The following is a 25565-nucleotide window of genomic DNA, read 5'->3' as shown; positions in this document are numbered from 1 at the left end:
GTTTGTCCACTCATTAAAATGTTGTTTCCCACACATACAGTAATAGTCCAGTCAAAGCAGCGTGTTTTCCAGCTGTGACTAGGACACAATAGTCGCGTTATCATGCAGACGGAGACATTTGCGTGGATAATTTCTTCAGTGGAAGGGGGAGGGGACAGAGAGAGAGAGGAGAAGGGATTTAATACAGCGAGAGGAACAAAACCCCCATCAAGATGGATAAAAACGAGTAAGTACATGACATAAAAGGCCATTAAAGCATTTACAAAGTGTTTGCAATTGCCTCTGTCGTTTAATACCCTTAACGTGTCTTTAATAAATATACGTCTTAGTAAATATGAATGTGTAGCAGCGATCGGGTGACTATAGTGCCCACGTAACGATGCGGCGACGTGCGTTTTTTAAGCATCTTAGCGATGTCGATCGATGTTCCCAAATGTTGATGTTTGTTGTGTTGCATTAAGTATGTTGTCGCAGCGGTGCGTCGACAATGTGCCATTTTGACAGATCCGTAGACCCCCTCGCTGCAGACCAATGTCTCATTTTCTGCACAAACAACCCCATCCGATCCATGCACGGTATGTTTTTTCCAGTTTTCTTTGATTTGACAGTATAATGGTGTTCGGTAGGGGAGCTCTACTTTGTTCATTCATAAAAAAGAAAGAAGAAGAAGCCGAGTGACAACGGTCGGCATTGTGGTGGGGAAATGGCTCTCCCGATTTCGCCAAACTTTCTGCACGCCGGACGACGACAAGTCGTTTGTTACATTTATGTTACCAAAAAAAACATGATGGGATTGTTGTCGTTCCACATCGGCTCTGGCGGTTTAGGTCGATTCCGAGTAGCGGTTGTAGACATCATTAATGTTAACATCGCTGTTACCTGACACCAGCGTCAAGAGAAACAGCGTAGACAGTAGCACTTCCGGTCGCTTTCACAATGCCACTGATAAGATCGTGTTCCAAATATGAAATGCAGTCCTCAGCAAACTATTTCGTGAACAGATATAGAGAAGAGCTCTTTGCTCCAGTTTCGTACATTGCAAAAAATATCATAGTATTTGAAATATTTAGCATACGAGAGGGACAAGCGGTAAAAAAAATAGATGGATGGATCAAAAAACATGGAGAACATTAAGCCAACATTTATTCAAATATATATATATTTTTACAACATGGTCGGTATTAATTTATCAATTGTGCAATTTGTATTTTGTCCTTTAATCATTTCATTACTGAAACGGTCGGTTAATTCTGTTGTTACACATTATTCATGCTTTTATTTCCCCGTTAAAAATGTAATGTTACACCGGAAATGATCTAACTATATGTCATGCTAATGCGAAATGGTGTTTAACCTTGTCTGAGCACGTTCAAAATGAACTAAACAGTTAGCATGACCGAATATGTACTATTAATGTTATTTTTTTTACAAAATGGTCTGTATTCATGCATTTTTTATTTTGTCTTTTAATCATTTCATTACTGAAACGGTCGGTTAATTCTGTTGTTACACATTCTTTATGCTTTTATTTCCCCATTAAAAATGTAATGTTACACCGGAAATGATCTGACTATATGTAATGCTAATGCCAAATGTTGTTTAACCTTGTCTAAGCACGTTCAAAATTAACTAAACCATTAGCATGACTGAATATGTACTATTAATTTTTTTTAATTTTTTTTAATAAAATGGTCTGTATTCATGCAATTTTTATTTTGTCCTTTAATCATTTAATTACTGAAACTGTCGGTTAATTATGTTGTTACACATTCTTTATGCTTTTATTTCCCAGTTAAAAATGTAATGTTACACCGGAAATGATCTCCTCATATGGCATGCTAATGCCAAATGTTGTTTAACCTTGTGTAAGCACGTTCACAATGAACTAAACTATTAGCATGACCGAATATGTACTGTTAATATACGTATATATTTTTTTTTACAAAATGGTCTGTATTCATGCAATTTTTATTTTGTCCTTTAATCATTTCATTACTGAAACTGTCAATTAATTCTGTTGTTACACATTCTTTATGTTTTTATTTCCCAGTTAAAAATGTAATGTTACACCGGAAATTATATCCTTATATGGCATGCTAATGCCAAATGTTGTTTAACCTTGTCTAAGCACGTTCAAAATGAACTAAACTATTAGCATTACCGAATATGTACCATTAATTATTTTTTTGTACAAAATGGTCTGTATTCATGCAATTTTTATTTTGTCCTTTAATCATTTCATTACTGAAACTGTCGATTAATTCTGTTGTTACACATTCTTTATGCTTTTATTTCCCAGTTAAAAATGTAATGTTACACCGGAAATTATCTCCTTATACGGCATGCTAATGCCAAATGTTGTTTAACCTTGTCTAAGCACGTTCAAAATGAACTAAACCATTAGCATGACCGAATATGTACTATTAATATTTAATTTTTTTACAGAAGGGTCTGTATTTATGCAATTTTTATTTTGTCCTTTAATCATTTCATTACTGAAACTGTCGATTAATTCTGTTGTTACACATTCTTTATGCTTTTATTTCCCCGGTAAAAATCTAATGTTACACCGGAAATTATCTCCTTATATGGCATGCTAATGCCAAATGTTGTTTAACCTTGTCTAAGCATGTTCAAAATGAACTAAACCATTAGCATGACCGAATATGCACTATTAATATTTATTTTTTTACAAAATGGTCTGTATTCATGCAATTTTGATTTTGTCCTTTAATCGTTTCATTACTGAAACTGTCGGTTAATTCTGTTGTTACACATTCTTTATGCTTTTATTTCCCCGTTAAAAATGTAATGTTACACCGGAAATTATCTCCTTGTATGGCATGCTAATGCCAAATGTTGTTTAACCTTGTCTAAGCACGTTCAAAATTAACTAAACCATTAGCCGAATATGTACTATTAATTATTATTTTTTACAAAATGGTCTGTATTCATGCCATTTTTTATTTTGTACTTTAATGATTTCATTACTGAAATTGTCGATTAATTATGTTGTTACACATTCTTTATTGTTTTATTTCCCCGTTAAAAATGGTATGTTACACCGGAAATGATCTAATTATATGTCATGCTAATGCCAAATGTTGTTAGCACGTCCAAAATGAACTAAACAATTCGCATGAGTTAATACTAATACATTTAACAACTTTATATTGTGATGATAAAGATAGCAGTCCACTGTTATACTGTTTTTAATTACACATGTGGTCTACTTTTTGACTTGGTTTGAGGCAAAGACGACATGCTTTTATTTTAACGTCAGGATGTTTTTTTTAACTTCCTGCCGTGATCTTCTTCCTCCTCTCGGCAGCCTGCGCGCACTTCCTTCTCTTGTTTTCCTCGCGGATGTATTTAAGGAGGCCTCCGTGGTGGCGAGGGTAGTGATGTGGCCCCGAAGGACAGTGGCGGCGGAGGGATCCGTGCGTTAACAAAGAGCCAAAGAGAGCAGGCAGGCTAGCAGACGTTAGCTAGCTTACGAGTTAGCTATGGTCGACACTATAAGAGCCAAATAAGATAGGTTACAACAACAACAACAACAACAACAACAAAAAAAAACGACTTTCTGCTTAAAGGTGTCACGTTAACTTGTAGTGAGTGAGTGGATTTTCGACCCCACTAAAATGGAGAAGAAAAAGTGGGACTGCACTGCTCTCCCGAAGGGCTGGAAAATGGAAGAAGTGACCAGAAAGTCGGGTTTGTCCGCCGGGAAAAGCGATGTCTATTATTTTAGGTACTTAACAGCGCGTTGTTTTCACTTGACTTGTGAGGCGGCTTGTTCGCGGATGGATACACACAGGACTATTTTTTTTTTTAAATGGAGGGGGGGGGGGGGGTTGGTCTCCTCAAAGTTTGTGTCAAGAGGCCCTACACTGAAGTGACTGAACAACAGCAGAATTGTCTTCTCCTTTAGCAGAGGAGAAGAGCCAGATGAGGAACAGAGGCAAGAGAGGGGGGAGGCGGGTCGGTTGTATAGTTTGTGGTAGGCCCCCCCAACTCTAACAATCTATGTGTCCTGTGCTGTGTGATGATGGATGCATCATGTGCATGAGTGGACATACAGTACATACATGCAGTTGTCGCTCCCACACGTGGAGTCACAACCAGCTCCATTCTCCGGAACATTTGCCGAAAATGTTACATACATGATGTGCAGGTGATATATGTGCTATGTCATCATCGTGGGTACTAGGTGGACCATCCATTTCCACTTGCCTGCTGTGTCGCATGTTCTTTGTCCCGTCCGCCGCTTTTTTTGTGTTTCAGTGTGCTGACACGTCGCCTTTTAAAGGATTCTCAATGTGTCTCTTGTCTTTTTCGCCACTGTCTGTCGTCCAGTCCGTCTGGGAAGAAGTTTCGGAGCAAGCCTCAGCTGGCCCGTTACCTCGGCAACCAGATGGACCTCAGCTCCTTCGACTTCCGCACGGGGAAAATGCTGATGAGCAAGTTGAACAAGAACCGGCAGAGGATGCGCTACGACAACAACAACCAGAACAAGGTGAGAGGGGTGTGGTAAAGTCATTTTAGCTCAGGGGCCGCATGGTACTTATATCTGCGAGTCCCAAGTGGGCCGGAATGGTCAAATCATGGCATGATAACTTAAAAATAAAGACAACTCCAGGCCTAGTGGTTAGAGCAGTGGTTCTTAGAGGGTTAGGGTTATAACAAGGCCATGCCGTTTAAGGCATTAATAAGTACTTAATAATGACTAGTTGAGAGCCAATATGTTACTAATTTGCATGTTAATAAGCAACTAATTAATGGTGAATATGTTCCCCATACTAAAGTGTTACCATGTTTTATTACTGGTGCACAAAATGAACCGTGCATGAACATCACCTTGTTCAAAGAACAAAACCAACACAGTGCATAAACTCACAACAAATTACACACTTGCAAATCAGTGTGACTTCTGCTGTTGCTGTATCCGTAATACGCCGATAGGGAGAAGTTTGTATTTACACGATGAGTCGGGTGTGTCTTGACCTCCGCCGAACCCCGGAGCCCGACTCACCGAACCCCTAGGGTTTGATCGAACCCAGGTTAAGAACCACTGGGTTAGAGGTTCCGCAGCCTCCGAAGCAGAACCTCCAGGTTCTGTAACAGCTTCTTCCCTCAGGCCGTAAGACTGCATCATAATAATTCCCTCGATTCCCCCCAAAAATGGATTAACTCACTGGAATATAAAGACAATATAACATACATCCATAAACGTGGATGCATATGCAAAAGTGCAATATATTTATCTGTACAGTAATCTATTTATTTATTTATATCTGCACCTTATTGCTCTTCTATCCTGCACTACCATGAGCTAATGCAACAAAATTCCGTTCTTATCTGTACTGTAAAGTTCAAATTTGATTGACAATAAAAAGGACGTCTAAGTCTAGAGCAGTGGTTCTTAACCTGGGTTCGATCGAACTCTAGGGGTTCGGTGAGTCAGGCTCGGGGGTTCGGCGGTGGTCAAGACACACCTGACTCATCGTGTAAATAAAAACTCCCCATCGGCGTATTACGGATACGGCAACAGCAGAAGTCACACTGATTTGCAGGTGTGTAATTTGTTGTGAGTTTATGCACTGTTGGTTTTGTTCTTTGAACAAGGTGATGTTCATGCACGGTTCATTTTGTGCACCAGTAAAAAAACATGGTAACACTTTAGTATGGGGAACATATTCACCATTAATTAGTTGCTTATTAACATGCAAATTAGTAACATATTGGCTCTTAATTAGTCATTATTAAGTGCTTATTAATGCCTTATTCGGCATGGCCTTATTATAACCCTAACCCTCTAACACTGGCCCTAACCCCCTAACCTTACCCAAATAACTCTAAATTAAGTCTTTGTTACTTAGAATATGTTCCCCTAGTGTCCAAAAAACTCTAAATTAAGTCTTTGTTACTTAGAATATGTTCCCCATACTAAAGTGTTACCAAAAACATATAACTTTGTCTTAAATTTGAAAAAAACAACATTTTATTTTTCACTAAAGAAGGGTTCGGTGAATGCGCATATGAAACTGGTGGGGTTCGGTACCTCCAACAAGGTTGAGAACCACTGAGTTAGAGGTTTCGCAGCCTCCGAAGCAGAACCTCCAGGTTCTGTAACAGCTTCTTCCCTCAGGCCGTAAGACTCTTGAACGCATCATAATAATCCCCTCAATTCCCCCCCAAAATGGATTAACTCGCTGGAATATAAAGACAATATAACATGCATCCATAAACGTGGATGCATATGCAAAAGTGCAATATATTTATCTGTACAGTAATCTATTTATTTATATCTGCACCTTATTGCTCTTTTATCCTGCACTACCATGAGCTAGTGCAACAAAATTTCGTTCTTATCTGTACTGTAAAGTTCAAATTTGAATGACGACAAAAAGGAAGTCTAAGTCTAGAGTGTCCGCCCTGAGATCGGGAGGTTGAGAGTTTACCATGAATTGATAAACGTGGACCCCGACTTAAACAAGTTGAAAAACTTATTCGGGTGTTACCATTTAGTGGTCAATTGTACGGAATATGTACTGTACTGTGCAATCTACTAATACAAGTCTCAATCAATCAATCAATCAAAAAGTTCAAACCCCGACCGAGTCATACCAAAGACTATAAAAATGGGAGCCATTACCCCCCTGCTTGGCACTCAGCATCAAGGGTTGGAATTGGGGGTTAAATCACCAAAAATGATTCCCGGGCGCGGCCACCGCTGCTGCTCACTGCTCCCCTCACCTCCAAGGGGGTGAGGGTGATCGGTCAAATGCAGAGGGTAATCTCACCACACCTAGTGTGTGTGACAATCGGAGGGGAAAAAAAAGGTTGTTTTCTTTGTTTTACTTTGGCCAAAAATAGAACAAGCACACTCTGAATAGGTTGATTGGCAACACTAAATTGGCCTTAGTGTGTGAATGTGAGTGTGAATGTTGTCTGTCTATCTGTGTTGGCCCTGTGATGAGGTGGCGACTTGTCCAGGGTGTACCCCGCCTTCCACCCAAAGGCAGCTGAGATAGGCTCCAGCACTCTCCGCGAACCCGAAAGGGACAAGCGGTAGAAAAATGGATGGATGGATGGACACTCTGAAAATGTACAAATCACAAATAATCCTTAGAACGAAACACTTCAAGTTTGTTAAAAATTCGGAGGAAATTGGTGAAGCTTCAAAAACACAATGGGCTCAGACTTGGTCTCAGTGTATCTACAAAGCCAAGATTAAACTTTAAGTCACAATATTTCTGGGATTGGACAATAAACACAACATGTAAAGTCTTCTAGGTATCAAATACCTCCTTAGTCATGTCACGTATTAATCCAGTGCTAACTCAAAAAATCGTAAGAAACAGAGGTAAAAAACTATTCAAAAGGGTTAAGTTCACTTTTCTCGTGTTTGACAGAGACATTTTGGGGGCAACGAGGGTGCCAAATGACCATGTGTTCGAAGCAGAAGACGTAAAACGGCAGGGTTTAAGTTTCATGTGGGTCGAGGAGGAGGAGCCACATTCACCCTTTACAGTGTAACTCTTGCTTGGTTGGCCCCGGTATAAATCGTTTGCTTGCCTAACATAATTGCTATTGTGACATCCAGTGGACACATTTAGAACAGGAGTTTCTTTCGTAAAAAAAAAAAAAAGCAGCTTATTTTAATACTTGGCAAACTCATCACGCGGGCTGGATAAAACCTGTTGGCGGGCCGTACGCTTGACACCCCTGTCGTAGGTGGTCATAGTCGGCGGCCTGAGACTTAATAAATAAAGTGACGTCATTCCTCGTCGTGCCTTCAAGCACTGCAATACAAATGCAGACTCTTCAAAAAGACTACAGTTGGCTCATGGAGGGTGAATACTTCAGATCTGTCCTAAAATGTCACAGAAAATAGGGTAGAGACGAGTGACATTTCAGCTACCGTTAATTACAGCAGGGGTGGGCAAAGTTTTTGGCTGAGGGGCCGCATTTGCTTTCGAAATTTGACAGAGGGGCCGGCGAGCACTTGATGCATTTCAAAGCATATATCATATCTGTTGGAACTAAGAGTAGGCTTCTCAAACAGGGGCTATTTGAATCATAATGCATCTATTTTTCAACAATGTATCAGATCATCAAAGAAACATACAAATGGTATTAAAGGGTTAACGCTTACATTCTCTTTTAGGGGCAGCAGTGTTGTTGATCACCCATTTTTGCCAGTGCCTCAAAGTCTAGTAGTATTTTGTTGTGGCAATTCTCAAAACAGATGTTTGCTCAATTCTGTTTTAATATTTGGCGGGCATTAAAGGGACCAACGGGCCGGATGTGGTCTGCAGGCCGTAGTTTGCCCACCCCTGACTTACAGTATATCTTAAGGGACATAACCTTTGAAGTGAGAGATATTCCGATCATAAGAGCCGCTTCCAAGGTGTAAATAAAGTTGGTATGGTGTAGAAATCGTCACCACCATGACAGAAAATAAACAGTTTCTTCCACGTACCATTATCACTGGAGGATGAGAGGAAAAGAGTGCATATACCAAAGGCAGCAATCATAAATAAAGCTTTCAGCACATACACAATGTTGACATCTATAGTTATATTTTGATAAAGATGGGGAAAACCACCCTACTTGTAAAATGCCGCATGCAACAGCAACAAACATGCTAGTAGACGTGAAGTTAAATCATGAAATGCAACCTTACCCGGGCAAAAAGCTCCTATCTGCTGCTATCTGTTGACCACCACTGGGTGTATTTGAAAGTAAACCTGAATATACTTTGGTGCAGTGATTCTCAATTTTATTTTGCGGGCACCCCTTAATGTCAATGGGTGACCCCAAATTTTCCAACTCAAATCTATCTTATTTTTCATAAAAAGAGTGCAGTTTGATTTTGAGGTTGTGCCAGCACCAATCAACTTGATGTACATTTAATAAGGTTTTTTTTCACACAAACTCAAAAATGTATTTAACAAAAAGAGACTGTTAGGATTTACAAGACATGGTATGCAGTATTTGAGGTGTTGTCAAAGCAACTAAACTTAGACCTGGATGAGAGGTGAAACCTCTTCAAAAACGGGACGGCATTGCTCGGTTGGTAGAGCGGCCGTGCCAGCAACCTGAGGGTTCCTGGTTCGATCCACAGCTTCTGCCTTCCTAGTCACGTCCGTTGTGTCCTTGACCAAGACACTTCACCCTTGCTCCTGATGTGTCGTGATTAGGACCTTGCATGGCAGCTCCCGTCATCAGTTTGTGAATGTGTGAATGTTGAAATAGTGTCAAAGCGCTTTGAGTACCTTGAAGGTAGGAAAACGCTATACATGTATAACCCATTTACAATTACCATTTAAAAAAACAAAACAAAAAAAAACAAGTTCAGTTGCTCAGATAAACAAAAAGTACATTCAAAAAGATTTAGAAATACAATTGTAACTTTTCCTTTATCATAGTAGGCAAGTTTAAGAATAAAAGAAGGGCCCTCCTAGTTTGCTTTTCAGTCATATTTGGAATGGCCCCCAAGTAACGCAATGTAAGTTGTGAGATGCTGTTTCTCTCTTTCTGTGTCTCTTTATGGCGCACTCTTTTTTCCCCCCCCCCCATTTTCATTTATTTAGTTATTTCAGGCAATGACATAAAAAAGTACAAAGTTGATAATGATATAAATTAATATAGTGCAAAAGGTAATATATAGTATGTGATGCATGATTGTCCAGTTTTGCTTGAAAGGGAGTGGGAAGAAAGTGTATTTAATCCCACCCCCAGTTCTCCATTCAGTGATTATTCACATGAGTTTCACTGTTACTTTGTTCAAGGATTATAATACAGATGTTGTATCATAGTGGCATTACCACAGGTAACAATAATTATTACACTGTAACAATAATTTGTATCAACAATGTAGGAATAATGAATATACCAACAATGGTAATAAACAAAATACCAACTATGGTAATAGACATAGTAATAATGTCCACTCTGTTCTTCCCCTTCCGCTTAAGGTTGACAAAATCGTCCGAAAACATGGCACGCACCTCATGGTGGTGTAGCAAGTGAATTGGACAGACAAGAATGTGAGGCGCAATCATGCGTATGATTATTTTTTATTTTTTTCCCGGTCAAAGAGCCGCGACCCACCAACAAGTATCACTACTTTTGCAGTAGTCTGTTGTACAATTTGTTTAGTTCTCTTGATTTACTATGCACTGAATATTTCTCAACACACTGCTAGTATTTTGTAAATTTCAACAGATAATTCTGTCAACATGTCAAAGTACAGAATGAGCTCCCCAGCCGGGCAGCATTCATGCAGCCCTAGAACAACGCTGTCCTTGCCCGCCTTCTTCTTTTGAGTATAGCAACTCTTAAATGTGGGTGTTCCCTGTCAAATCTGGCCTTCCATGTGTTCTCCCATTTACGTGCCTCTGAGGCTGGAATAAGTCCAGCGCCCCAAATAGGTGACACATTATTATTGCTCTTGAATTCTGAATTCAGTATAAAATAAATTTCCAGAAAATTATCAAATATATTCTGATCACTTCAATTGAGACGTCTGGAAACATCCATTGATATGAGGACATCCTGCACTACCATGAGCTAATGCAACGAAATGTCATTCTTATCTGTACTGTAAAGTTCAAATTTGAATGACAATAAAAAGAATGTCTAAGTCTAAAAGGACCGTAATGCCACGCTGTATTAACTATCAAAAATCAGAATGTACATCGTTGTTAAGTTAAAGTACCAAAGATTGTCACACACACACTAAGGTGTGGTAAAATTTGTCCTCTGCATTTGACCCATCCCCTTGTTCACCCCCTGGGAGGTGAGGGGAGCAGTGGGCAGCAGCGGTGGCCGTGCCCGGGAATCATTTTTGGCGATTTAACCCCCAATTCCAACCCTTGATGCTGCGTGCCAAGCAGGGAGGTAATGGGTCCCATTTTTATAGTCTTTGGTATGACTCGGCCAGGGTTTGAACTCACGACCTCCCGATCTCAGGGCGGACACTCTAACCACTAGGCCACTGAGTAGGTTGTCTCGTTAGCGGGACCACAACGGAAGGGGACCGTTCTGTTTTTGGACATGCTGCTGTGACGAATGGACGTTCATACAATTCAGACCCTAATCATTCGGACCCTAATCATTAATTAACTATGTGACTATTTCATAGAAAAATACATAATGTAGTGTATCGGTTGATTAGGTAGATTTTTTTTTGACAGTTAATATCAAACATCCAAGCTCCCCCACGCAGGCACACAAACCGATGCCAAGCAGCTGTGACAGAACTTCCTGGATTGATGCCGCCTTTTCAAATTAAGTGTTATCATTTTCATGGATTTTAATGACATTCACAAGTGTTAGTGAAACTCCATGATCTATCATTTTCAAACAGCACAAACAAAGGTGTGTTTGAAATTTGATAAAAAAGCCTGCCTTCATTTCAGACTTAAGCACTATTGCCTAATTTACGCGGGGTGGCCGTGTCCGCAGGCTGAAATACAAATAAAACAAATGTGCATAACTTGGAAGTACGTAAAACAAAACACTTAAGCGGTGAGGAGAGAATGGTCCCATTGTGCACTCTTGTGTTGCCAGCGTAGACCTATTCAGTGCTGACTCAGTAAACCCTTACAAGCTGTACATGGATTACTCTAAAGAATATCCAAGTTCACTCTCTATAGAACTCTCCCTTGAGAAGATATACTGTAATAAAATGGTAGCTAAAATGTAAGGGGTATAATCCCTCTTGGGAGATATTGTATGTTGACAAGATGACAGAAAGGGTATGAGATGAAGCAGACTGGAATCAGTGGATTTAGTGTGGTTTTTTTGTTTGTGTATTTTGTGCGTGCACTGACACACTAATCCAGGATTCTCTTTTTTTTAAAGTCGGACATAACTACTACTTCTTACATGGCCATAAACTTTGCTAAAATGTTACTTCAAATAGCAAAAGTTGTGACAACTGTAAGAATTTGAATCACCGTTTTAAAACTGTTTTGTCCTGTTTTTGTCAAAGGGAAAACCAGACTTAAACACGTCGCTTCCAGTCAGACAGACAGCGTCCATCTTTAAGCAACCCGTTACCAAGGTAACCAACCATCCCAGCAACAAAGTGAAGGCAGATCCCCAGAAAGCTGTGGATCAACCCCGACAGGTTAGTTCCTCACACAAGGGGATTTGTTTCATACTTGCACACTTTGCACCTCAAGTCCTGCTTTGAACTGTGTGACCCATACGGCCTGGGCTCGCCCACCATAGCTCCTCCCACCATTTATTAATACGTACACAATGTATAATACAGGGATCGCCGACATCCGCTATTTAGCTGAATTCCGCCATTCTTCTAGCTCAGTGTTTCTCAAACTGTAGTGGTACGCCAAAGAATCTCTTAATTATATATAGGAATGTTCTGATGCTGATACGGCGCTTTTTGGAGGTATTGGTATCAGATAGTACTTGTAACTAAATCTACCATACTAATACGTATTTTGTAAGAAACCTCGGATCTACAAACTAAATGGAGGGCGCTCAAGCTAATAAGTCCGCTAGCATGTTAATGTTGCTACACGGAAATTACTTCTTCTTGCTACACGCAAATGACTTCTTCGCCTCTTTTTCCTCGGAAATGGAAGGCCATTGCACCAATGGAAGACTGTGCTATCAAAGCAAACATTATGTTGGCGGTGTGGCAGTATTACTAACTCACCCAAGCAGCAAAAAACTCGCACAGCAACATGCAAACTTTGCAATAAGTCTGTTTCAAGGGGTAGGACGTTTACATACAAGCAACTTAATGAAGCACTTGAAAGCCTCCCATGCAGAGGCACACAATTAAGTTACCACGGTTACAGCTAACAAGGCGGAACAACAAACCCTGACAGATTAACTTCAGCGGAAAGAAAAGAAAAGAGAATCCAAACGTGAAGTCGGCATTTGCCATAAAGTACCGTATTTTCCAGACTATAGATCGCATCAGTATACAAGCCATACATTTTAGGAACATTTTTCCCCATATATTAGCCGCACCTTACTATAAGCCGCAGATGTATACGTTGCAAAATAAGTTATTTACACAAATAGGTTTTGTAAATGGTTATTTACATACCTTTTAATTGTTTCCAAACGTTGCCTGTAACACGGCAGCAAAACGTATGATCCAACAAAACAGAAGTCGTCGTCATGCACCCACTAACTGCGAAAGCTAACTCTTCAATCAGCTAAACGTACTCAATAACTTCACGTGACTTTTTGGTGAATTTACTGAGGAATTTGTGAAACTGAAACAATACAAAAAGAATGCCATTAGCCACGTGTACATGGGCAAAATGTATTTGATCTGATCATAATTCGGATTAGAATGTTCCTGTGTACATGGACCCTGAAATAAATTATCTGATTATGGTGTGCGTTTTCATGCATCACACCTTAAATCGGAATACTTTACTTTGACATGCGCAGCACCATACCATAAACCAGGGGTGGGCAATTAATTTTTACCGGGGGCCGCATGAGCAACCCGAGCACTGCTGGAGGGCCACATCGACAATATTTCAATTAAATTTTGCTCAACATTATTTTTTATATATACCGTAAGATAAATAATAATAATAATAATAATTAATAATAATAGTAATACTTCAAAATAGTGTGTGTAACAGCATTCCATGACTAATATAAATAAATTAACATTAATAATAAATGACAGTAAAATAAGCACACGTATGACTGAGGAGCCATAGTGTAACTTTGTATGATGTTTGAGTTGTCCGACTTTTTGTGTGGCCATAAACGCACCAGTGGTTTAGTGCTATGCGTGTTGGTGACAGATGACAAGTTGGTCTTGGCCTGGTTTGTACGGCAGAAAATGACTAGTTTTTCGAGATAGAATTGTTTTACTCATGTTTTTGGTGTGGTTATGTCCGAATATAAACAGTTTTGCTCAATAAAGTGATCAATATAATTCCTGGCCTCGAAGCATCTCGATAGACGTTACAATAATTGAACGGTGTTCAATTGAACGGTGTTGACGAACACCGTTAGGGCTGCTTGTTGTCACTGTCACTCAGAGTTGCATTGCAAAATTACATAGAATAAATGTTTATTTTGTTTAGAATTCAGATGGGATTTGATTTGGTGCGCGGCATATATTTGCTGCGCGCAGCGGACGTTTGAGCAGTGCGCAATTGCGCAGGCACGCACCTTAGAGGGAACGTTGCTTTGCAGTCCATGTCTTGTTGGAAACACGCCATTCGTCATCAACTTTTCTCTTTTTAGCGTCTCGGGTGTAAACCGTGCATCACTTGTCGCTGCATGTGCACCTTCACTCGCAGGTTACACACGACACACGCCCATAAATAATACTTTTCAAAATAAAAGCAGCACAGTTGTATTGCGCGCACGACATAGATGTTTTTTCAACTTTATTTTGTGATTGCAGCTGTTCACATTCACTCACAATCACGCACACGCATACCACACGGAAGTAATACAAATAACGATTTTCAAAACAAAAGCAGCACCGTTGTATTGCACACTCGACATTGATACTATTTTAAATGTATTTTGTAATTTATAATTGGCCTCACGCCGGCCGGACAGGGACGCACAAAGGGCCGGATGCGGCCCGTAGGCCGCAGAATGCCCAGGTCTGCCATAAACGGAAAGATGTGTTATTGCTTGTGCTTTGGCGCCATCTTTTGGACGAGATTGCTCACTGCAGGTACTGAAAAAGCAGTGACTTGTTGTAAACAAACTTGGCTTTGTGCATTTCTGCTGTCATGGTGTTTTTTTAAATAAATGTTTCCTTCTGTTCATTACTTAGTTACTTTGTTTTTGCTTGTCTTGTTTTTAGAGCAACAAACTCAACAGTATATCACACTATTTATGTACATGTTGAATGGAGGGAGACAGCAACAAGACAATCGCTTCATTCTGAGACTATTTAATTTAGTCCCCCTTCCACCACCAATGTATAACGAGCGTCAAAGACATGCTCAGTAAGCATAATTTCAACCCAAATTTCGGAAGTGTTTTCATGTGCTCCAATCTGAATGACTATCAGCATAAACCACCAGTCTTCATCGGAATGAAATTTAGATCAGAACGTTTGTGATCAGGTCAGGATATTCCGAATGTCGTGTTTACATGCAGCATTTTATATTCCGGTTAGGCTTTTAATTTAAATAAGTATGTCCATGTGCACATAGCTAGTGTAAAATAATAATACTAACAGACGTTAATACTAACACAGACATTCCTTATGGTGTTAGCTAATGCTAATGACGCTCGCTTGATTACATTACAATAACATGTAGAAATATGCATTAAACACTCCTACAGACATCACACATGGGACGGTTTAGTAAGTATATCAAGTTTTAGCTATATTGTAAAACTTACAAACGTTGCTTTGCGTGGTGAATGAAGAATCCATACGGCTAGAAACTCTATGGACGGCGAGAAGAAGGAATGACATTTCTACTTCTGGTTGAAAGCCAGTCTAAACAGAAGGGCACTGAAACACCTGCAGTGAGTGAACTCGTCCAAAAGATGGCGTCATAGCACAAACAATAACACACCTTTTCAGTGTATTTGCTTGGGTTTTTAAAAACACTATTTGCATTATGGCCATCAGCAAAGAAAAATCCATAAATTAGCTCCACCGTTTTATAAACCGCAGGATGCGAAGCGTAGGAAAAAAGTAACTGTTTATAGACCGGAATTTACGGTAATTGAATTCATAGTATTGGATGACAGCCACACTCAGTGGTGAAGAATGTGATTTCGCCGCTTGCCTGGTCATAAACACATGACTGAAACAGCCCTTCTCGACTTGCATTAGACTGTTGGCGAACTCATCTCCACAAAATTACATGGGGCTGACTCTGTCAGCTTCATATAAGATATTTAGAGCAGTGATGGCACGTCTTTACCAGTGATTGGGTTGGCCATGGGGCTATAGCATCTAATAGATAGAAACCAAGTTTTCTTGCATTTTTACAGAATTTATATGTAGGAAATGCCTTCCAAAGCATCTTAAAAATTGTAAAATATCTTTAACTACAGGAGGCGATGCTCCCTGAAACCCCAAAAAGGCCCCCTTGACTCCCAGCTGATAATTTTAAATTCCTCCCATTTTGTTTTTACCTCGTTGGGATCACTGATAACAGTGATGATAAATTGGACAAATCTTGAATGCCAAAGCAAACTAAGTAGCAAATACAAGTTAAAACCTGACAAACATCAAACGATCATGTTTGCTCTCTGCTTTTTTTTGCCTGTTCATTTCATTCATGATTTTTTTTGTCTCCAGCTGTTCTGGGAGAAAAAACTTAGTGGTCTGAATGCATACGACATTGCAGAAGAGCTGGTAAAGACAATGGAGCTGCCTAAAGGCCTCCAAGGTAACTTCTCTCATATTTTTCACATTCACCTTTAAATATAGACTAAAAAATAAGTGTGAAGCGTGAGCACAGCTGATATATGCTACTTCCTCCCGTCAGGCGTGGGTCCGGGCTGCACGGACAAAACACTACTGTCAGCCATCGCCAGCGCCCTCCACACCAGCGCCGCCCCCATCACTGGCCAGCTGTCCGCTGCCGTGGAGAAAAACCCGGGCGTGTGGCTCAACACCACGCAGCCGCTCTGCAAGGCATTTATCGTTACAGACGAGGACATCAGGTGGGCTTTCATCATACTTGCATACTTACTGTACCACGCCGTGTACTACACTTTATTTTCACACAAGTGTGAAAAGAAGTAAACCACCGTTAATGACAAGACATAAACGTTTCACTGTACTTTAATAAGTGGCACCCAGAGGCTTACAGCTTGGAATGTGAGTTGGCTTACTTCATCGTTTAAAGAAAAAGCAAAACATGCAGAATGAATTCACTGAGATGAGAATGTTTTCTGCAGAGAACAATAATTACATGACCTCCGAAGCATGAGTTCAGACAGAATTTTCCTGGTATAATATGCCTCCAAACACAAACAAAAATGTGGGAGTACAGTGTTTCCCATAAACTGCCAAGATACCTGTGGCGGTGGGGGCGTGGCTATTGGTGTGGTCACCATGACATCATCAAGTAATTTGCATAATTTACTACAATGATATGATTTTCTCTAAAAAGGCTAAACAAATGTATACTTACTAATTAATAAAAACAGCCATCCATCCATCCATTTTCTACCGCTTATTCCCTTCGGGGTCGCGGGGGGTGCTGGAGCCTATCTCAGCTACAATCGGGCGGAAGGCAGGGTACACCCTGGACAAGTCGCCATCTCATCGCAGGGCCAACACAGATAGACAGACAACATTCACACTCACATTCACACACTAGGACCAATTTAGTGTTGCCAATCAACCTATCCCCAGGTGCATGTTTTTGGAGGTGGGAGGAAGCCGGAGTACCCGGAGGGAACCCACGCAGTCACGGTGAGGACATGCAAACTGCACACAGAAAGATCCAGAGGCCTGGATTGAACTCACGACTACTCAGGACCTTCGTATTGTGAGGCAGACGCACTAACAGTTTTGTTTTAAACGTCCATCCATCCATTTTACAATATAATTACAACACTTTATGTACATATTTATATACAGATTTGAACAATAAGTTATTCACTGAAATATATTTACTAATTGTGGTTCTTACAAAAAATATATCTTATAAAAGCTAAAATGTCTCTTAAAGCTCTGCCCCTTTAATTAGTGCATACTAAATAATTTAACTTTAGCCTACTACTACAACCATATTATTTACCAGCAACATAAAGTGAAACAGAGGCAGAGGTGTCCTGCCACATTCAGTAACAAATAAACAGAAAACAGTAGTGGTCAAATACAAATAAGGCAACAAGAGAAGTATCCCACACTTCTCTTTTGTAAAGTAAATCTGAACAGCCTATATGGGCATCAACATCAACTATATGATTTGCCTGAGAAGCTGGACAGGACAAAAAAAGAAAAAAGAAAGAAAAATAATAATAAAAAAATGTATTTGTGGCGGACGTAATACTTTCGTGGTGGGCCGCCACAAATAAATGAATGTGTGGGAAACACTGGACTAGTACTAGTGGTAGCAAAGAGAAAAAGAGTGATTACCACCTGACATAGTCTGGCTGCTCAGTACAATATGAGGAAAGGTATTAATTGCATGTACAAATATAGTTTACCAAGCAAATATTAACATATACAGTATATACGTGTTATAGTACACCAGTATTTCTTAAAAATGGGCTGCGAGTGCCCCATAGAGGGCCTCCAAAAACTGTTTCTCAGATGTGGTCCGTATGGCCCTCAGCGGTACTTAGTTGTAATACACTTTTCCACCACTTGTGGCACTAATGACAATATCAAACAAACAGAAGTAGTATGTAGCCAAAATCAGGGTAGTTTCCCAAGTGCCAAATATGACTAAAGTGATGGAGCTGTATTTTATTTGGACTTAAATTTTGACAGCTGATTTAAGAATCATATTCATTATTAATTTATCTTATTCATTTTAGTACAACATAATTGTATGTACATGTGATTTTGTCAGTTATTTGAGTCCCTTCTTATGCAGTATATTTAGTTAGTACTTATTTTTGTAGTCAGCCAGACCTAAGCCTAAATTGTATGTGTTAAATAGATAATCATCTTTGTGATTAACACATTAAGATTAAGATTACTGGTAATATTTGAGTGGGCCCCGGGTCTCTCTGTAGTGGAAAAGTTGGGTCCCGAGGTAAAAAAAAACCTGTTTTAAAGCCCTGTACTACACAAGGCTTGATCATTACAGCAATAGCTACAAAACACTACTCATTGACAGAATCAGTCTACAAACACTTTCCTGTTTCCTCTCCATTATGCTATATACAGTACAACCTCTAGCAAAAATGATGGAATCACCAGACTTGGAGGATGTTGATTAATTTGTTTAATTTTGTAGAGCAAAAACTGATAACTGCCATGAAACAAAACTATACTAATTTCAAAAGGCAATTGTCTGGCTTATAGAAACACTAAAACAAATCATAAATATAAATTGTGGTAGTCAGTAAGACCTTGTGGACACTCTATTCCGATTTGTGGAATAGAGTGACCTGTATAATATTTTTTGATGACCGTTTTGGTCTGTTTTTCTGTTCTTGTTTACTGGAGATCTTCCTTTTTTTGTTTTAAAAAGGAAAATGCTTTGTTTTTAAATGTTCTTTTTTTGTATTTTAAAACGAAATTCAAATAAACCAGTCGTTTTTTGTTTTTCAATATCCCTTCATGAAAAGAAAATTGAAATACCAAACCAAACACTGACATACCTTGCACGGTCCGTGTACCTTCCGTTCATTCTTTTTCCTATTGTTTAATGCAAATCAAAAAAATAATTTTGGGCCATTTTTTCTATTTTAATTTCTGAAACAAAAGTTGGACAACTATTTAATAACACTTTTTTTTAAACAACAATAGGACTCCTGCGGAACAAAGATGTTAGCGTTATGCTAAAAACAAGCTAAACGCAAAGGAAAAGCTAAAATACTGCTTCCGGTTCAATTTGTCATCACACAGATAACCACGCATTTTTGCATTTTGGATGACATTTTTTTCGATTTTTGTGTTTATCTGGAAAAATAAAAATCCATAAAAGGAAAAACAGCACAAAATCCAAATGTATGACAATATTTTAATGAAAATCCACCCCTTTTTGTTTGTTTTAAAATCTGCCATGTATAATAAAAATCGAAAAAACGGCCCTAATTTAATTTTTTGATTTGCGTTTCAGAATTGGAAATAGAATGAACGGAAGGTACACGGACCTTTCACTGTAAACGTTGCTTAAGTTTCATTTTTAAATCAAGCAAAGTGAAAAAATTATGGGATCACTCAATTCTGAGTAAAAAAAAATGGAATCACCATGTAAATTTGGATTTCCAAAGCAAACGCCCGCATCAGATTAAATGTTAGTCTGCAGTTAAAAATGAGTGTTCACACCTTGAAGAGCTGTTGCACCAGGTGGATTAACATGAATCATGGCTCCAACTCGAGATATTTAAATTGAAAAAAAGTACAGGACTATCAAACTTCTTCAAGAAGTTCAATCATCACGCAATGTTGCAAAAGATGTTGATTGTTCAGTCGGCTGTGTCTAAAATCTAGACCAAGTACAAACAACATGAGAAGGTTGTAAAAGGCAAGCATACTGGGGAAACACCAAAGTGTCAAGACTGAAAGCTTAAAGGCCAACTGAAATGAATTTTTTTTTATTTAAACGGGGATAGCAGATCTATTCTATGTGTCATACTTGATCATTTCGCGATATTGCCATATTTTTGCTGAAAGGATTTAGTATAGAACAACGACGATAAAGATTGCAACTTTTGGTATCTGATAAAAAAAAGGCTTGCACCTACCGGAAGTAGCGTGACGTAGTCAGTTGAACATATACGCAAAGTTCCCTATTGTTTACAATGATGGCCGCATGAAGTGAGAGAGATTCGGACCGAGAAAGCGACAATTTCCCCATTAATTTGAGCAAGGATGAAAGATTTGTGGATGAGTAAAGTGCAAGTGAAGGACTAGTGGGGAGTTGAAGCTATTCAGATAGGGAAGATGCTGTGAGAGCCGGGGGTGACCTGATATTCAGCTGGGAATGACTACAACAGTAAATAAACACAAGACATATATATACTCTATTAGCCACAACACAACCAGGCTTATATTTAATATGCCACAAATTAATCCTGCATAAAAACACCTGCGTGTTTGTTATGCTAGCTCCTAGCTCCTCTGCTAGCTCCTAGCTCCATAGAACACGCCAATACAATTCAAACACCTGATCAACACACACAATCACTCAGCCCAAAAGACCGTTTACCTAACCCAAGGTTCATAAAGCTTATATATTTTTAAAAAGTTACGTACGTGACGCGCACATACGGTCAAGTTATCGAATGTTTAGCAGCCAAGGCTGCATACTCACGGTACCTGATATTCAGCTGGGAATGACTACAACAGTAAATAAACACAAGACATATATATACTCTATTAGCCACAACACAACCAGGCTTATATTTAATATGCCACAAATTAATCCTGCATAATAACACCTGCGTGTTTGTTATGCTAGCTCCTAGCTCCTCTGCTAGCTCCTAGCTCCATAGAACACGCCAATACAATTCAAACACCTGATCAACACACACAATCACTCAGCCCAAAAGACCGTTCACCTAACCCAAGGTTCATAAAGCTTATATATTTTTAAAAAGTTACGTACGTGACGCGCACGTAGGTACGGTACGTGTTATGCTAGCTCCTCTGCTAGCTCCTAGCTCCATAGAACACGCCAATACAATTCAAACACATGATCAACACACACAATCACTCAGCCCAAAAGACCGTTCACCTAACCCAAGGTTCATAAAGCTTATATATTTTAAAAAAGTTACGTACATACGCAAAAAAAAGCCAAAGCTGCATACTCACAGTAGCACGTCTGCGTCTTTGTCATCCAAATCAAAGTAATCCTGGTAAGAGTCTGTGTTGTCCCAGTTCTCTACAGGCGTCTGTGTATCCAAGTCAAATGTCCTCCTGGTTAGAGTCTCTGTTATCCGAGTTCTTCCATCTTGACTGCATCTTTCGGGAATGTAAACAAAGAAGCGCCGGCTGTGTACTGTTGTGGCTGACTACGTTCGAAAAATACGTCCATTTCGCACCGACAACTTTCTTCTTTGCTTGCTCAGCTTCCTTCTTCATAATGCAATGAACATGATTGAAACAGATTCACGAACACAGATGTCCAGAATACTGTGGAATTATGAAATGAAAACAGAGCTTTTTCGTATTGGCTTCAATGTGGAAGGCATACCCGTGTTCGCCGGGCTACGTCACACGCATACGTCATCCTCAGAGGTGTTTCGAACCGGAAGTTTAGCGGCAAATTTAAAATGTCACTTTATAAGTTAACCCGGCCGTATTGGCATGTGTTATAATGTTAAGATTTCATCATTGATATATAAACTATCAGACTGCGTGGTCGGTAGTAGTGGGTTTCAGTAGGCCTTTAAAGCAATAGGTCTTGGAAGCATAAAATGCACAGCAAATTAAATGAACAGATGGGATGAAACCAGACTCACTATTTGTGACAAAACAAAGAAATTGCCTGAAGGAAATGGGATTTAAATACAGAAAAGCTAAACAAAAGCTGTTTGGCTGTAATTATCAGCTAAACAGAAAACACAAGGTTCCAATGGGCTAAGGAAAAGCAATGGTGCACTAAAGTATGTATGACTTGATGAAAGTCATTCAGTGATGAATCGCGACTCCGCATTGGGAAAGGTGATGATGCCGAAAATGTTGTTTTGTGTCGTTCCAATGAGATTTATGAAGATGACTGCCTGTAGAAAACATGCACATTTTAACAGCCATTGATATTAAGATTAATTAAAGTACCAATGATTGTCACACACACACTAGGTGTGGTGAAATTTGTCCTCTGCATTTGACCCATCCCCTTGGGGAGCAGTGGGCAGCAGCGGCGCCGCGCCCGGGAATCATTTTTGGTGATTTAACCCCCAATTCCAACCCTTGATGCTGAGTGCCAAGCAGGGAGGTAATGGGTCCCATTTTTATAGTCTTTGGTATGACTCGGCTGGGATTTGAACTCACAACCTACCGATCTCAGGGCGGACACTCTAACCACTATTGGGTTGCATGTCAGGTAAATGCCACTGGCTGTCATTACATCGTCAATAAATGCACAAATTTACATTAACATTTTGGACACTTCTTATTCCATTAATCGAAAGGATGTTTGGGGATAATATCATTTATCAACAACTTTTTACAGTTTTTGCTCTGTTGCAAGCTGTTGCAACAGAGCAAAAACTGTAAAAAGTTTCCTTGAAGAAAGATACATAAGGTCAGTGTCATGGCCTGCAAATAGTCCTGATCTCATTCCAATTGAAAAACTTTGGTGGAAATTGAAGAAAATGATCCATGACAAGACTCCAACCTGCAAAGCTGATCTGACCACAGCAATCAGAGAAAGTTGGAACAAGACTAATGAAGAGACTGTTTAGTTAAGTCCATGCCTCAGAGACGTCAAGTTGTTATAAAAGCCAAAGGTATTGCAACAAAGTACTAGTAGTGTTTGGAATTTTTATTGGTTTTTCATGATTTCATAAACGTTTTCTCAGAATTGAGTGATTCCATATATTTTTTTCACTTGGCTTCATCTAAAAATGAAACTGAATACCAGAATTTATTTTCCTGATTTATTTTTGTGTTTATTAAATCCAGAAAGTTGCCATTTAAAATGACTGTAGTTGTGTGCAATGTCTGTTACCGGCTTTTTTCTACAAAATTAAACAAATGAATGAACATCCTCCAAGTCAAGTGATTCCATCATTTTTGCTAGGGGTTGTATTCCACAATCTATGGAGAAATGACATCACTTCTGGATGTGTTTTGCCCAACATATATCTGTGTATAGTGATATGTTCCAAAAACAATAATGTGTACATTAAATTTAAAGTCAGAGCACACTTACATGGAGAGGAGAATGTTTGTGTCAAGGCAACGCATGCACGTTTGCTGCTGGACAAAATGAAACCTTCATAAGTATATTTATATCTGCACCTTATTGATTTTTTATCCTGCACTACCATGAGCTAATGCAACACAATTCCGTTCTTATCTGTACTGTAAAGTTCAAATTTGAATGACAATAAAAAAAATTAAATAAAAAAAGGAAGTCTAAGTCTATATAAGGAAATGGAACTTACCAGGCAGCCATGGTTGACATGCCAGTTTTCTACCTTTGTGCCTGTAACTAACACTATAACAATAGCTTCAATAATAATAACATATGTTGACAAAGTGAAATTTGTAAAATATTATTATTGGCAGTGTCTAAATTTTATACATTTAGATACTGTACATGGAGCCTGTTATCTGAAACTGTTGTATCATGTTCTTCAGTATATCTGTCATGTCCAACCACTGACAAAAAATACATCTTTCAATCAAAAATAACCTGATGTCTTCAAATTAGCCATTCAAGATTTAAACGTGACAAAAATAATGATTTCATTTATATTGTTATACATAGCGATATAAAGTTAAAGTCCCAACGATCGTCACACACACACACTGGAAATTTGGCTTCTGCATTTCACCCATCTTTTGTTCACCCCCTGGGAGGTGAGGGGAGCAGTGAGCAGCAGCGGTGGCCGCGCTCGGGAATCATTTGGTGATTTAATCCCCAATTCCAACCCTTGATGTTGAGTGAGTGCCAAGCAGGGAGGCAATGGGTCCCATTTTTTAGTCTTTGGTATATCGACTGTTATGAAAAAAAATTGTGATATATTTTTACCATATTGCTTTAGGGAACAAAGTTCAACAAATATTCTAAAGAGCAAAATGACCTTAGCAACTAGTAAATTTATAATGGTTACACTGTGGTTAAGTTTGTTTTGGAAAAAGTAAAAAAATGGATAACTTGACCGATGCTGCATTCAGTGATGGCTGCTGTTGTATTTGGGAACAGGAAACAGGAAGAGCTGGTGTACAGCGTGAGGAAGCGCCTGGAAGAGGCACTCATGGCTGACATGTTGGCCCACGTGGAAGAGGCGGCGGCTAGCGAGGGCGAAGGCGTCAAGGATGACGGCAATGGCAGCGAAGACATGGAAAGCGCGTAGCGACACGGATGTCCTTCTGCTGTATTCTGAAAATGTTTTCTTTCTTTTACTTATTTTTCATACGCACTCATGCTGACATTTCATGACCCCTTTTTGACCTTGATCTCTGCCCAATCACAACCATGATGACCAAAAGACTCAAAACGAGGTGGAGAACATTTAAAAAATTGCCCCTAACAGGACGTTTGTGTTATCCTGGAATAAATGTGTCATATTCTGTGTTGGATAAGATGAATATTTTTACATAAAATTTTAATAGATTTTTTGGGGTGGACAATCATGTGAATCAAACATGTCAGTGACATTTTTGGGGTGCTTACTCATTCTAAGGCAGATTGGACATGACTGTTTTGCTGCCATCTTGAATTTTATTTGTACGATTCACTTTATGTCCGCTGCGAACATTTTAACTTAAACTTATCGTACGCTCATCAGTGTTATTGTCGCTTCTGCCAAGCAACGCAATCCTGTTTTCACTTTTTTTTAAATTTTTTATCCATAGTCACTACAGACTGGTGTCAAAGCAAATCAGTCATTACTTTCTTTTATAAATTCTCATCACTAATAGATGGGATAGTGTTTTTAAAAAATAAAAAAAATCCCAGTTGTGTCAATGTTTAACGGTAAATAATGTTTCATGCTGAAATTGTCAATTCAATATCAACAGGATTATTGCTGAGAGGAATTGCATTGTAGTAATTAATAAAAGTCACTATGCTATGAAATACACAGCTGTTTTTTTGTATTTTTATATAAATTATTACAATTAAATGTGTATTATTTTTGATACATGCAGTACATATTCATACTGAAAGTCCCTGCTGAGATTTGCCACTTGCTAGATGATGACGTATCATTCAACCTATGCAGATTAACAGTTAACCTGACAGCTGTCTTTA

General features: G+C 39.1%; 1 protein-coding gene across 4 annotated transcripts; it reads left to right on the top strand.

Annotated features, from left to right (window-relative positions):
• The first annotated feature begins 126 nt into the window (after window positions 1–126).
• mbd3b (methyl-CpG binding domain protein 3b) lies at window positions 127–25393 on the top strand. Of its 4 annotated transcripts, none has more exons than XM_062038716.1 (7): window positions 195–226; window positions 3932–4000; window positions 4357–4516; window positions 12005–12142; window positions 16301–16391; window positions 16491–16668; window positions 24516–25393. In XM_062038716.1, exons 1-7 carry the CDS (start codon window positions 213–215, stop codon window positions 24664–24666), a joined length of 801 nt encoding a protein of 266 aa, XP_061894700.1. In that variant the 5' UTR covers window positions 195–212; the 3' UTR covers window positions 24667–25393. The 4 variants fall into 4 exon arrangements, with proteins under 4 accessions (XP_061894701.1, XP_061894700.1, XP_061894702.1 ...); XM_062038718.1 differs by lacking the exon at window positions 195–226 and adding an exon at window positions 3350–3751 and having other exon boundaries at window positions 3911–4000; XM_062038717.1 differs by lacking the exon at window positions 3932–4000 and having other exon boundaries at window positions 127–226.
• The last annotated feature ends 172 nt before the right edge of the window (window positions 25394–25565 follow it).

Source organism: Entelurus aequoreus, linkage group LG27 (assembly GCF_033978785.1).
Source record: "Entelurus aequoreus isolate RoL-2023_Sb linkage group LG27, RoL_Eaeq_v1.1, whole genome shotgun sequence".
Lineage (NCBI taxonomy): Eukaryota > Metazoa > Chordata > Actinopteri > Syngnathiformes > Syngnathidae > Entelurus > Entelurus aequoreus.
Note: the sequence above shows the minus strand (reverse complement) of the source record. Positions and strands in the feature narration are given on the sequence as shown.